This window comes from Meira miltonrushii, assembly GCF_003144205.1.
Source record: "Meira miltonrushii strain MCA 3882 unplaced genomic scaffold FA14scaffold_6, whole genome shotgun sequence".
In the NCBI taxonomy this organism is placed as follows: domain Eukaryota; kingdom Fungi; phylum Basidiomycota; class Exobasidiomycetes; order Exobasidiales; family Brachybasidiaceae; genus Meira; species Meira miltonrushii.
In genome coordinates, this window is record NW_020289948.1 from 184,782 (window position 1) to 197,531 (window position 12,750).

At 43.2% G+C, this 12,750-nt stretch overlaps 6 protein-coding genes across 6 annotated transcripts; 3 read left to right on the forward strand and 3 right to left on the reverse strand.

Annotated features, from left to right (window-relative positions):
- The first annotated feature begins 76 nt into the window (after positions 1–76).
- On the forward strand, positions 77–2,260 carry FA14DRAFT_139343 (MFS general substrate transporter). Its single transcript, XM_025497079.1, has one exon. The coding sequence runs from the start codon at positions 343–345 to the stop codon at positions 1,987–1,989; it is 1,647 nt and encodes a 548-aa protein (XP_025351903.1). The 5' UTR covers positions 77–342; the 3' UTR covers positions 1,990–2,260.
- A 1,104-nt stretch (positions 2,261–3,364) lies between these two features.
- On the forward strand, positions 3,365–4,090 carry FA14DRAFT_182399 (uncharacterized protein; the record flags this gene model as incomplete). Its single annotated transcript, XM_025501205.1, has 1 exon — positions 3,365–4,090. The coding sequence occupies one exon, from the start codon at positions 3,365–3,367 to the stop codon at positions 4,088–4,090; it is 726 nt and encodes a 241-aa protein (XP_025351904.1).
- A 20-nt stretch (positions 4,091–4,110) lies between these two features.
- Positions 4,111–4,935, reverse strand: FA14DRAFT_91359 (putative transcriptional regulator). Its single transcript, XM_025503059.1, has one exon. The coding sequence runs from the start codon at positions 4,894–4,896 to the stop codon at positions 4,132–4,134; it is 765 nt and encodes a 254-aa protein (XP_025351905.1). The 5' UTR covers positions 4,897–4,935; the 3' UTR covers positions 4,111–4,131.
- A 204-nt stretch (positions 4,936–5,139) lies between these two features.
- Positions 5,140–7,912, reverse strand: FA14DRAFT_162576 (uncharacterized protein). Its single transcript, XM_025499674.1, has one exon. It carries the CDS (start codon positions 7,790–7,792, stop codon positions 5,261–5,263), a length of 2,532 nt encoding a protein of 843 aa, XP_025351906.1. The 5' UTR covers positions 7,793–7,912; the 3' UTR covers positions 5,140–5,260.
- A 1,202-nt stretch (positions 7,913–9,114) lies between these two features.
- Positions 9,115–11,067, reverse strand: FA14DRAFT_192691 (uncharacterized protein; the record flags this gene model as incomplete). Its single annotated transcript, XM_025501952.1, has 1 exon — positions 9,115–11,067. The coding sequence occupies one exon, from the start codon at positions 11,065–11,067 to the stop codon at positions 9,115–9,117; it is 1,953 nt and encodes a 650-aa protein (XP_025351907.1).
- A 581-nt stretch (positions 11,068–11,648) lies between these two features.
- Positions 11,649–12,686, forward strand: FA14DRAFT_127629 (DNA repair protein; the record flags this gene model as incomplete). The annotated part of the gene is made up of 1 exon (XM_025496811.1): positions 11,649–12,686. One exon carries the CDS (start codon positions 11,649–11,651, stop codon positions 12,684–12,686), a length of 1,038 nt encoding a protein of 345 aa, XP_025351908.1.
- Positions 12,687–12,750: the final 64 nt, after the last annotated feature.

Below are 12,750 nucleotides of genomic sequence, written 5' to 3' on the forward strand. Positions count from 1 at the left end.
ACTGCTGGGAGAGTGGGATCACCTTGACCGCCGCAATTTCGAATAGGTATCAATGTTTAAATACAATCGGGGTGGGGGGGGGGAGAATAGATCGGCGGTAGTGGCGGGATTCCCACTTCGGTGCCGTGGGAAAGGATGACTGTTTTAGGGTTCACATGCTTTAAATTCCTTGGCAATCAACTCGACCCAACTGACCACAATCGATCAACGTGGGCAGCAGATAAGGTTGAGCAAGGGGGAAAGTATAAAATCCACTCAATACATTACTTCTTGCCTTGACCCACTTCTTATCTCCCCTTCAACTCACCTACTAAACACCTCCCTCCTTCCCGCAACTTCAACATGAAAGGCGAAGAGACATCAAAAGTCGATTATATCGGCGATGATCTAGAAAGAAATTCATCCGGCAGCGAGCAAGAGTACAAACAAAACGTGCAAGTGGAAGAATTCAATCATAATGCAGCCGTTCCAGCGGAAGCTGTTGGAGTTGAGGAAAAAGCTGCAAGAGCATCTGCTGATGAAGCGTATGAACTTGCAGGAGAAGTGGCAATGCAATTCACACCTGCAGAAGAACAATCAGTAAAACGTAAATTGGATAAACGTATTCCGGCATTTTGTGCTGCAATTTATTTTTTACAATTCATGGATAAAACTTTATTAAATTATGCTTCAATCACTGGACTTCCAATCAAAGGTTTAGATTATAATCAAGTCAGCGCAGGATTTTATTATGGTTTTATGGTTTTCGTATTTCCTTCTGCTTGGCTTTCTCAAAGATTTCCATGGGGAGTTACGAAATATCTCGGTATAAATGTCATCCTTTGGGGAATCACTTTGGCACTTTCTGCAATCAGTCCGCATTTTGCTCCTTTTTTCGTTTTACGAATTTTGTTGGGCATGTTTGAATCTACAGTCACACCAATCTTACTGAGCACAATCGTTGCTTTTTATCGAAAAGAAGAACAAGCAACTCGAATTTGCGCATTCTACTCTATGAACGGTCTCACGCAAGTCATTGGACCTTTGATCGCATACGGAACAACTTATGGCGGTGGCGTATTTGGAAATTCAGGTGCTTGGAGATTGCTTTATATCATCTTTGGAGTTTTGACCGTTATTGTTGGAGTGATTGTTACGCTATTTATGCCCAATAATCCAATGGCAGCCACATTTTTGAACGATCGCGAAAAACGAGTCGCACTGGAACGTGTACGAGCAAATGCATCCGGAACAGCTCAACGTCATTTCAAGTGGTCTCAAGTGAAAGAAGCTGTTTTCGAATTGAGGATCTGGCTAGTTTTAGCTTTTGTCATCCTGACTTCCATCCCAAATGGTGGTCTTTCAAGCTTTTCGTCAAAGATCTTGAAAGGATTCGGTTACGATACTCGTCAAACTTTGTTGATTGGAATGCCAAAAGGTGCTTTCGAATTCGTTACCATTATTCTTTCTGCATGGCTTTCGGATAAATACAGTGAACGCATGCTCCCAATCATGATTGCTTTAATCCCTACAATTGTGGGTGCTGCAATTTTGGTTGGATATGGAGAAGAGAGTGCCGCTTTGCACCATCGAGGTGCAGTTGTATTTGCTGTTTATCTAACGGCTACTTTCGGAGCCTCTCTATCAATTGTATACGCTTGGAATGCTACCAATATAGGTGGTAGCAGCAAAAAGACTGCCGCATACGCAGCCAATATGTTTGCTTTTGGTATTGGTAATATTGCTGGATCATTCGTCTTTCGTGATGAAGATGCACCACAATATATCCCTGGTAAAACTTCAACTTTGGTATCTCTAGCTTTGGCTGCAATCGTTGCCGTTTGGATTCGTTGGTTGGTCAGTCGTGCAAATGCACGTAAACGTCAACAAGTGCGTGAATTACAACAACAAAACGGATGGAGTGATGAAGAAGTACAAAAGCAAAGGGATGCTTGGGCTTTCCGTGATTTGACAGATGGTCAAAATCCATTCTTCGTTTATGCTTCTTGATCTATCCTGTACTTTGTTAATTTATCTCGCTCATCTGACTGCGTTGCTTGAGCTGTGATACGCATTTCGATGTAACGTAAAAGAGTTCTGGGAAGCTGAAGGGGGCGTCATGAATACCATTAGTCTTGCAGCCATTCACATATTTGCCCGGCCCGTATCCTCAGCGTCATCGTAGAAGCAGGGGCTGCGTGAATTATTCCGCCCCAATTGGCTGTGTTTCCATATCTTATGCACCTTCGTTCACATGTATGTATCCGAACAATAAAAAAAGGAAGATCATTATAAACTTAAATCTTGCTCTAAATCCATAACAAAATGCGCTGGTCACATTTGTCGACATTTTTCTTCTTTGTTTACGTGATTTGATCGACTGTATTGGGTTACACAAATAATAGTCAAGATGACAACAGTATTTCGTTGTCCAAGCGAGAAACACCACCAGGTTCTCCAAGAATAAGTATAACTTCAATACTAAGCTCTTTGAAGAAATATATCAGCCCATCGTCCGGCACTCGAAAGGCCTCGAGTGATCCGCCACCAGGCTTTAGAAAAGGTAATGGTTATACCGTGAATTCAAGTGGCCGTGTTAGCGGAGAACCAACTTTCGTAAAGATAAAACACAAGAAACCTGCACCGCCTCATATTGTCATTATTGAATCGCATAAACGTGCACCGGTAAAAAATTGAAGCTCGGAGGCCAGAAAGAGCATTAGTGTGTGGCACATTGAAAAGGGGATTGAGAAATATAGGCAACAGATTCAAATGACGGTACGAATAACACAGACTGCTGGAAATCAGTCATGATCTGATACTACGAGCTCTTTGAACGATTTTGTATCAAGTCCACATTTTTTTTCGTTTACTACATTGAGTGATTCTAATCTTTCTATTACGTCAGTAAGATCACCTCCCGTCTTCTTTTGACTCGTCTTGTATTCTCCTTCTGATCTATGTATTCCTACAATGGCTTGTACCATCAATTATTTCTCTACCGTATTACACACTTTTTATTCTTCATAGTCTTGAATTCTTTGACCATCTTCACTTTAAGAGTTTTCTGATGGATTAAACGATCTTTCCCTACATTATATTCCCATCTTTCTCCGAATGCGTACCTCGACTTGTGGTTTTGCCGAAGTGAAGAGGGCGTCATGAATCACATCAGTGTTGTAGCCGTTAACGTATTTGCCCCGTAAGTAACATCAGCATGAATGCAAAAGCCTCGAACTTACTAGCCCCTGCCTGCTTAGACACCTTTGCCCCAATCGGGTGTAATTTTATCTATTGTGTATCTTCGTTAAATATATGCCATTGAAAGATATATAGGTAATAAAGAATATGATAAATTAGATCCTGTATCTAAATTAACAGAAAAATGCGCTGGTCACATTTGTCAACAATTTTCTTCTTTGCTTTCGCAATTTTGTCAGCCGTATCGGGACATTCAAATAAGGATGATGCTAGTATGTCATTGTTCAAGCGAGTTACACCGCCGTCTTCTCCACGTAAGAGCACAACTCCACCACCAGGTTCTCCACGTAAGAGCACAACTTCACCACCAGGTTCTCCACGTAAGAGCACAACTTCACCACCAGGTTCTCCACGTAAGAGCACAACTTCACCACCAGGTTCTCCACGTAAGAGCACAACTTCACCACCAGGTTCTCCACGTAAGAGCACAACTTCACCACCAGGTTCTCCACGTAAGAGCACAACTTCACCACCAGGTTCTCCAAGCTCTCGAAGTTCTCCAGGCTCCCCAAAGAGCCACCCCGGCTCATCGTCAGGCGGTCCAAAAACCTCAAGTGAACCGCCAGCAGGCTATAGGAAAGGTACAGGTAATCGTGTCGATTCCCATGGCTATTTTAGTGGAGAACCAGAATTCGTTAAATTAGAACAGAAGAAACCTGCATCACCTCCGCCGACTCGTTCTAATAGTCCACTTCGTGCTAAAGGCAAATATTATTCTCCAGAAAGAGAAGAAATCGTGATCGCTGGACCGCATAAGGGTGCACCGGCAAGAACTGTAATTTGGAAGCCGGAAAGAGCAACACTGGGTGGCAAATTGAAAAGTATCGGCAACAGACTTGGATTCAAATGACGGTCGCGTATTGCAAGCCGCTGATAATCCATCATTATCTACTACCGCGAATTTTTTGAACGAGCTTGTATCAAATCTGCCATTTCTCTTGCTTCTTCTGTGTTTAGTGACTTAAATCCCTCTATCACGCCAGTAAGATCACCTCCCGTCTTGTTTTGACTCATCTTGTACTTTCCTTCTATATTTTCAATTTCGATTTCTATTCCCACAATTGCTTTTGTCATCAAGTTCACATATCTCTCTGGCGCATCAGATACTTTCCATCCTTCATAGTCTTGCGTTCTTTGATCATTTTCACTCTTAGTGTTTTCTGACGGATTGAATGATCTTTCCATATCGCTCGTCAAGTCAGAAATTTGTTTGACGATATACTCTCCTGATTCTCTGATACGCAAAGCACCACGTACTTCAACGGCAGCATAATTCCACGTTGGCACCACTTTCCCGGTTGAAGGTTTGGTTTCAAGGTAAAATCTCGGGGTAACGTATGCTTGCGTTTTGTGTGTGAAGATGGTAGAAACGCGATCTGTCGGTACGTGAGGATCAGAGGATGAACCTGCTTGCTCCAACTTTGATCGATGGTACTGTACAAGTTGTTTTGCATGCGGATTTGCACGGGCGATATGACCACGAAGAATGCCTTTTTTACCACCTTTTCGATCCAAGACAAAGGGAATGTGTGTTGATTGTAAAAAGGGAAAAGAATCTGATTCGATGGCTGTTGTTAGGACGCCTAGTCTATGTTCTTCAATCAGATCAAATAATGCATCTTGATCATGTTCAGCGTAATCCTCGTTCAAGTACATCTTGATAGAGGTGTTTGTCAAGAAGAAAGCATGATTTCCACTCTCCTGCAGCAATTTAAGCTTTGTTGTGCCTGACTCATGCATGAATTCAAAATTAAAGCTCTTTAACGCGAAATGACTCCGATAAAGTTACAGAGAATGCTAAACAAACAATGCCTTGATGTAATAGTAAATGAATCAAATTTGAGCAAGTGATAAATGATACAAAACAGACAGGCATCCTTCCAACAATATCTCGAATAAGCAGCAGCACCGAATGATAAAGAGAGAACAGATTCCGATACGTGTTCATAGAAAAAAGTGGGCAATAAAAACATATAATAATTCCAAAAAATATTTCCTTGACAGCGGTGTGCTCGCTCGTTCACAAAGCAAATTCATCTTCTCCAACATCCGAATCACCTCTTCCGCCACTAAGATCACCCTGATTACCGCCCTTCTTTGTCTTTTTACTGCTCCTTGGCTTCATGCTTGGCAACATGGATTCCTGATCTTTCTTAAACCTAGGATGGGCAAAGCTTGAATGAGGTCCGTACAATTGCAAAGCGGTTGAAATCGTATTTCCATTCGCATATCGTCTTGCTGCCTTTATTTCAGCAGCGTCCAATAAACGGGAAGAAGGAACACGTTGGAACCCATACAAGTTTAATTGTCGAACAAAAGAGGCATTATTTCCATGTTTGAATAACTTTGGCAAAACTTCCGATGCGAATTCGTTATTGATATCCGGATCATTCGACAAAATTACCGAATCACCCGATTCTGACCAATGAATGTACTTTGAGTATAATTCTGGCCTGCACATCAAATACCATAGCTTTGAAATAAACGCCGAACAATTTGCCGCTCCTCCTAATCGTTCCCTAATCGCATTCACTTCAAGCATCTCTGGACTGTCCACATCACCTCCAGCTCCAGCAGAAGCCACTGCTCTGTTTGCTGAAGTACTGCGATGTGTTGACTTTCCATTATTTCCAATCGATCGACGATGATCTGGTCTACTCTCCTCTTCGTCTTCCTCCTCTTCTTCTTCATCACCATACACTTCATATCTTCGTCGGGAAGCATTGTATGATGAATTAGCATCAGGTGACTCTCCATATCCCGACAAATTAGAGTGTTGTGCATGTTGAGGCAACGAACCAGCATAATGCGAATAGTCACCACCAGAAGCACTTGTATAACTTCCGATCGGTGGTCGATCGCGCGTTGGTATACTTTGAATATAACGAGGTGAATGAGAAAGAGCATGCATCATTCCATTCGAAGGCGATCCGCTAAGCATGGCTCCTTGACCGAAACTGCTACGTCTTCTGCCGATCGGAACTCTTGCATTGTTGGGCGAATAAGATGCCAATATACTGCCGTTACTTGGTGATGCACCACTGGGACTGGCAGCATATGGATGATGACGGCTCATGCCTAGGTGGGCATACCTGTCAGAGCTGTATTGACGGCTGAGTCCGCTTTGCGCACGTTCATATGATGCGGACATTGTTGTCGGCTGACCGCTTGGATGACGATGAGGTTGTTGGATATACCCTGCCTCTTCAGGTCTTGAATATCTCTTTTCGTATCGAGCATGGTTTTGCGGTTCAGCTTCATCTTCTGTCGCATCATCATCTTGCTCTCGTGATGCCATTTGTTCATCTTCATCTGTTTCATCATCATCAACATTTTCCATCGTTCTCGTACTCCTTTCGGGTCTGGATCTTGATGTAGATCTGGCACGATCGGTAGATTTGTAATAGGATGAATGTGGATGAAGCAAGCCTGGGCCAGGAGCTGGTCGTTTCTGGAACGAAGATCGTCTTGCTTGACCACCAATCGGAAGACCAGCAGCGCCTGAAGGTAGAGATCGACTATAAGCAGCATGTGCGTTGGCCATTGTATTTCGAGGTGATGTTCCATATGGAGGTCTTCTAGAAGTTGAAGAAGCACCTTCTGCACTTGAACCGCCAAGTGACATCTTCCCAAGAGAAGCAGCTGTCCAACTTGGACTCATCATCCTTTGCGCATAAGCACTACCTCTTGAATCATTGCCAGGAGGAGGAGGAGATAGTGGAGGAACATCTGCCGTTTCAAGCGATCGTGGTCCAAAGTAAGGACTTGAGAAGCTAAACACACCAGCAGCATCTCCCTCTTCACGGTCCATATCATTCGATCGTCTTAGTTGAGGAGGTGATGGTTCACCGGTATTGTGAAGTCCTAAGCCTTGTGCTGTGTTGCCAAATACATCATCGTCATCATCATCCATTACATCATTCTGTGGATGTCTTGGCAGTAATCCTGATGCGTTCGGTGGACCACGAACTATGCCTGGACCTCGTTCTGCTGATGTTTGGAAGCTTGTGCTCAGATATGGTCGTACACTAGCGTTGCTGTATGGCTGGCTTGAGATTGAGTACAGATGCGGATCTGAACTATGTCCAGGAGACCATTGCGCAGAGGATATCGATGCCGGACCACTGGAGACGTGCGATGACGAGATTGTGGCGATACGTGGACTGATGAGAGTAGAATGTAATGATGGTAGTTTGACATCACTTCCGAGTTGTGCCTTTCTCTCTTCTTCTGATTTAGCGTTATAGCCTACATGATCGGGTGGCGTGGGAAGGTCGTTGCGTGATCGATCTGAATCTTTACCATTCTCGTCGTTGTTTGATTTGTGCAGATCTTGTGATCGTAGAATAGGTACCGGATATACAACTCTCTTTTCTTCTCCCATCTCTACATCCCCATCGAATGAGCCACGTACGACAGTGTCGCCTGTCGTTGTTCGAATCCGGGAAGGTGAAGTGTTTGATTTCATATTGTTATCATTGCCATTCTGTGAAACGTTGAAACCTGCTTGACGTTGAAGAGGTCTAGATCGAATTTCCGTTTCAGAAGTCATGATGTTGTAAGTGGTGATGGTGGTTGAGGTTTAGGAACAGACGGGAGCGGACACCGGGATAAATTTGAGCGGCTGAGCGAATCGATAGGAGGGCTGTAAAGCGCCTAAATAGAATGTGTCACAATCGATGACAAGAAGAGAAAAAAGAAAGGAGAAATCCTCGGCATCAGTATGTATTGAACTTCCAAATGAGGGGGCTATCGATTTGTGGTTAACAATAAAAGCCCCCTTTCATTATCATAAACCCTTTTACGCCTTACTCACTATTTTCTAAACAGGGGTTCAACGCCTTTCTAAAACACGTTTCCCCCTTTAGATGATGGGAAGGAGTATAAGTCCGAAAAGTGGATTTGCTAAGCCGTTCAGTCCACGGAAACACACAGCCTTTGGATTGAGATACTCCGAATTTTCGGATCCTTTATTTGCGAAGAAGCGGATTATAAGATTCTTGAGTTGAACGGTACCGCGTTTCCTTTTTCTAGGAGGTGGCGTTGAGTGAGGGAAAAGAGGAGCAAAAGTGCAATGAAAACGGCTCAATGATCCGAAATGAAAGAATGAAAGAAGGCTTCTTTGTGTGTTTGTTTGTTTGATCGAGATGATGGATGTAATCCGATGGGGTGGGTTGACTTGTTCCCCAAAAGTATAATAATTGATCCAGCTTGGCATCCATCCAACACACGGCTTCTCTCCCGATTACGACAACACAAGGGCCCCAATTCAGGAGAAAAGCACATCATCAGTGCAGGCGGTGCAATGCATGTGTGCAACAGTTGTACAACACTTACTTGCGCACGCACAACAAAAGGAAGCTCAGCACCAGAGTAGCATGTTGCAATCAATCAAATAACACACTCATAGGGTCAAGGCGAAGTAAGACATAAGATCCGTGATGCGATGAAGATACTGATGCAGTGCCAATTCATGCAAGTGTGACTGGGTTAAAGACTGCTCAGCAAGCACCCCATCTTTTATCAGCAAGCAAGTAAATGCGGGCGCACGCGTTGATCCAAACAAAGGGGAAAAACGCACAAGCCGCGCACGCTGGAAGAATTGAGGAACAAGGTTAATATGCACCATGCAAAGTGATTGCGTGTGTGTGTGTTTGCTTGAAGGCGCAAGCCGCGTTGTGCTCTTATCAATTGATTTCTCAGCGCTTAGTAGCACGCGCCACAAAATCACTTCTTGGTGCAGTGCATGCACGATAAGTGGGTAAGAGTCTATCTACGCGTCGCGCCGCGTTTAAATGCACGCGTCAAGAATACAGACAGGCACAAGCCTTTGATAAATAACAGCCACAATGAATGCTATTTCCTGGTACAACCCTAAACAGAAACCATTGTGATCTCATTCACAACTCCAGAAGCAATCCATCCTTCTGTGAATAACTCGCCTGTCGTTAGCAAAACAGTAAGAGTCCAAGCGATTTGAATGTAGATATCGTATGGCCGTGACAATGCTTCTTGAGGGATATCATCTTTCTTACTATTCTTTTCTGCCCTTCGCTCTTCATCCTTCACTGCAAGTTCACCTGATCGTTTGACTTCTTCTTCTGAATCAGTCTGATCGCTTGTATCTTGCGGTAAGTCTTTCTTGTATGTCGTTCTTCGACCGAGGAAGGTTGTTGCTCCTAATGTTGGACGAATGGAAAGCGTAGAAGCTGATTGACCGAGAAGGTATTGTGTTGCATTGCGTTGAGGTGAAGATGCTTTTTCGATAGATGATTGCTCTCTGATTTCATCTCGTTTGATTGGATTCTTTGCTCTGTATTGCGATCTCCTGTATGCCAACACCATCCGTCCGATCGCCGTTTCAATAATCACAGCCAAACCATTCAAAACAAAAAATGAAAGTTCACCTGAACCTGAAAATGGGGGTAAAGCACGCCCTAGAGTAAAAGTGTCACTTCCAATTTTAGATTTTGAACTTAAATGAAACAAATGAATGTTTGGCAACGTTGTCCTTCCTCCCAAAGCAGCCCTTTCTGAAATCGCATGAATCACTCCACTGGCAATAAATGCTCCCAACACTTTTCCCCAATCTCCTTCTCCTTTACGTAACGTCCTGCCTGGATCTGCATAAAGTGCAGGTGAAGGTTTACCGTGACGGAACGGATGTTGTGGGAGTGGTTTGTTCTGCAAACGATTCTTGATGCAAATTACGAAATATTCCAATCGAATTGCTAAATTTCTGAATGGTATAATGCCGTAAATCAAAAATGCACGATGAAAGAGCCTGTGCCATGCTTTACTCCAAAAGCTACGAACGGATCGAATTGCCCTTAGACCCAGTGGATTGAGAAGAGGAAAAAAGTCGATATTATGAGCGCTAATTACGGCGTCATTTTCCCTGTTGATCGAACCGGTTTGAACGAGTGATGCAATTGATTGTAAAACGGGTAGTGCTAAAGCAGAAGCGATCGTATATCCAAAGTCGAAGAGAGCGTATAGCGAAATACCGGTACAAGCAACGAACAAGGGACGTAAACCAATCGGTAGCTTACCTATTCCTGCTAATTCCACCATATCTTCATGAAACTTAGAATTAACTTGTAAATCGATGTATGTGATCATCATTCGTAATGAAATCAAAGTGACGGCTAATACCGGACCAAGCTTGAAAATTGCTCGTTTCAATTGGCGTCTGCTCGGTCTTTGCCATGGATTGGTATCATGTCGAACATCAGGCGTTGCAAAATCCCAACCAACACCACGCATGCTAATCATCAAATCCAGCGCCCACCATAATCTTGATCGAATACCAGTAGGATGCGGTTTGAAGTTCCATTGTTCATTTTGTTTTTCGTTTGGATATAATTTTCCACTTGGTTTTTCTAATTCAACTTTGTGCTGTGTGTTTGCTGTCTTGCTATCGTATACCGCTAATCGTTTAGGAACACGAGGATGAGAAAGAATAAATAAATCAAATGCTCTTCCTGCACCGAAACACCCGATCAAACCTAATTGATATGTTAAAATTGCACTGCCCGGAACGTGAAACCAAAAAGGTAAAATTGCAAATGAGATTATACTCGTGATCGCCAGTGCAAACTTTACCATTGACAATGTGATCCCCTTTGTTTTCGAAATATTTTCAAAGGGAGGAAGTAATGATAATGCCAGAAAGTATGTTAATGGCGGCAACAGGGCTCCCCAGACTGGTATCGGTGATGATTCTTTCAATGGTCGGAAATGTGGATTCTTTGGTGAGAATGGTCTTGGATCGATTGGCATGGTGAGCAAGCCAGTTGCATAATCCAGCCATGATTGTGTGGACATCATGTTTTCTGAGGTTAGGGTGATGGGATCGTGATAATGACAGGAATGGATTTTTTTCTGAAGTCTTAGGTCTCTCTTACCATTCGTCAATCTTTCACCGTACAATTTTAGCTTCTTATGTCACATTTTTGATCGCTTATCTGGAACATGACTGTCCCCATTGCTCATTCAAAGGATTCCACCTATGATCGGGTAATATGAAATCATCTCTTGTTTGTGGAGGAAAATGGATTTGATTAAGGTAAGTGTGCATCCCCACCTTAGGTAACCAAAAGCATGCTCATTAAGCTAACGCGTGGGAACAGAAAACACATTTCATGGGCGTACGTTGCTTTCCGCTCAGCAACTTAAAACTTACTAAGCAACGGAATTAATACAATTTTAAACTTACTTCCGAGCCGCACACGCAATCCTATTCACACACGACCATCATCATCCATCCCTACACACCATCAACAATGTCCGCCACAGCTACCTCTTCGGGGGCGGAAATTGGAAGACCTTCCACTCCGCCCAATCATGCAGGTTCATCTTCAGCAATAGCATCATCTTCACAACTGACACCTGAAAATATACGGATAATGCGAGAGAACCGATTACGAGCAAAAGCCCGGATTCAACAACAAGCAGCCGCACGAAATCCAGAAGCACGGCTGAGTATGTTGGGGAAACGAAAGCCAGGGCCGATTAGACTGGAAGCTGAACAACCAACAACAGCGGAAGGATTACGGAACAAGCAAATGACGATGATTGGACCGAATGGAAATGTGATCAAAGTGACGCCTTCTACGACGAGAAATGCGAATTTGGACGTAGATGCGACGCACATCTCACCGAATAAAGCGAAGCAAACGTCTTTGCTGGCAGCCGGTGCGATCGAAGACCCAAATGCTCCATTGCCGAGGGACAAAAGTTTGGGTAATTATATCGAATTCGATTTGAGTAAGATCCAGAACAGTAAAGGTGGTTTCTTAATCGATGATGAAGATGATAGCAAGACCCAAAAAACTTTACAGGAACTACGTGCCGAGCGTGAACGGATGCGAGAACGAATGCGAGATGGGATGCAACCGGGAATAAACTTAGCAGATGATATCAAATGTCGTGAATGTGGAACGAGAGATGTTCAAGAAGAGATTAGAACGATTTTCAAAATTTACGTTTGCAAAGCATGCGAGAAGCGATATCCGGAAAAGTACAGTCTACTTACAAAAACGGAAGTCAAGGAAGATTATCTTTTGACAGATTCTGAGCTGAAAGATCCAGATCTTTTACCACATATCCTCAAAGCCAATCCGCACAAGTCTACTTTTAGCAATATGATGCTTTATCTCAGATGTCAAGTTGAGCAATATGCATTCTCGGATAAGAAGTGGGGCAGTGAACAAGGCTTAGACGATGAATTCACCCGAAGAGAAGCAGAGAAAGCACGCAGACGAGAGACAAAGTTCATCAAAGGTTTGGCGGATTTGCGTAAGAAGACAAGAAACAATGTCTGGGAAAAGCGACAAGAAAAACGACATCAGTGTAACTTTGAAACTGTTGAAGATCTGGCAACGGGAAATAAGAAACAAAAATGCGTCGATTGTGGATTCGAAGTGGAAGTGGAAGATTTGTGATTTGCTAGCACACATGTAATTTTAGCAAACTTTTATTGTATTATTATCGCATCATAATGTAATT

Excerpts from the sequence above, each read along its gene's own strand:
- FA14DRAFT_139343 (XM_025497079.1), top strand. The coding sequence starts at position 343 with ATGAAAGGCGAAGAGACATCAAAAGTCGATTATATCGGCGATGATCTA.
- FA14DRAFT_91359 (XM_025503059.1), bottom strand. The coding sequence starts at position 4,896 with ATGTACTTGAACGAGGATTACGCTGAACATGATCAAGATGCATTATTT.
- FA14DRAFT_162576 (XM_025499674.1), bottom strand. The coding sequence starts at position 7,792 with ATGACTTCTGAAACGGAAATTCGATCTAGACCTCTTCAACGTCAAGCA.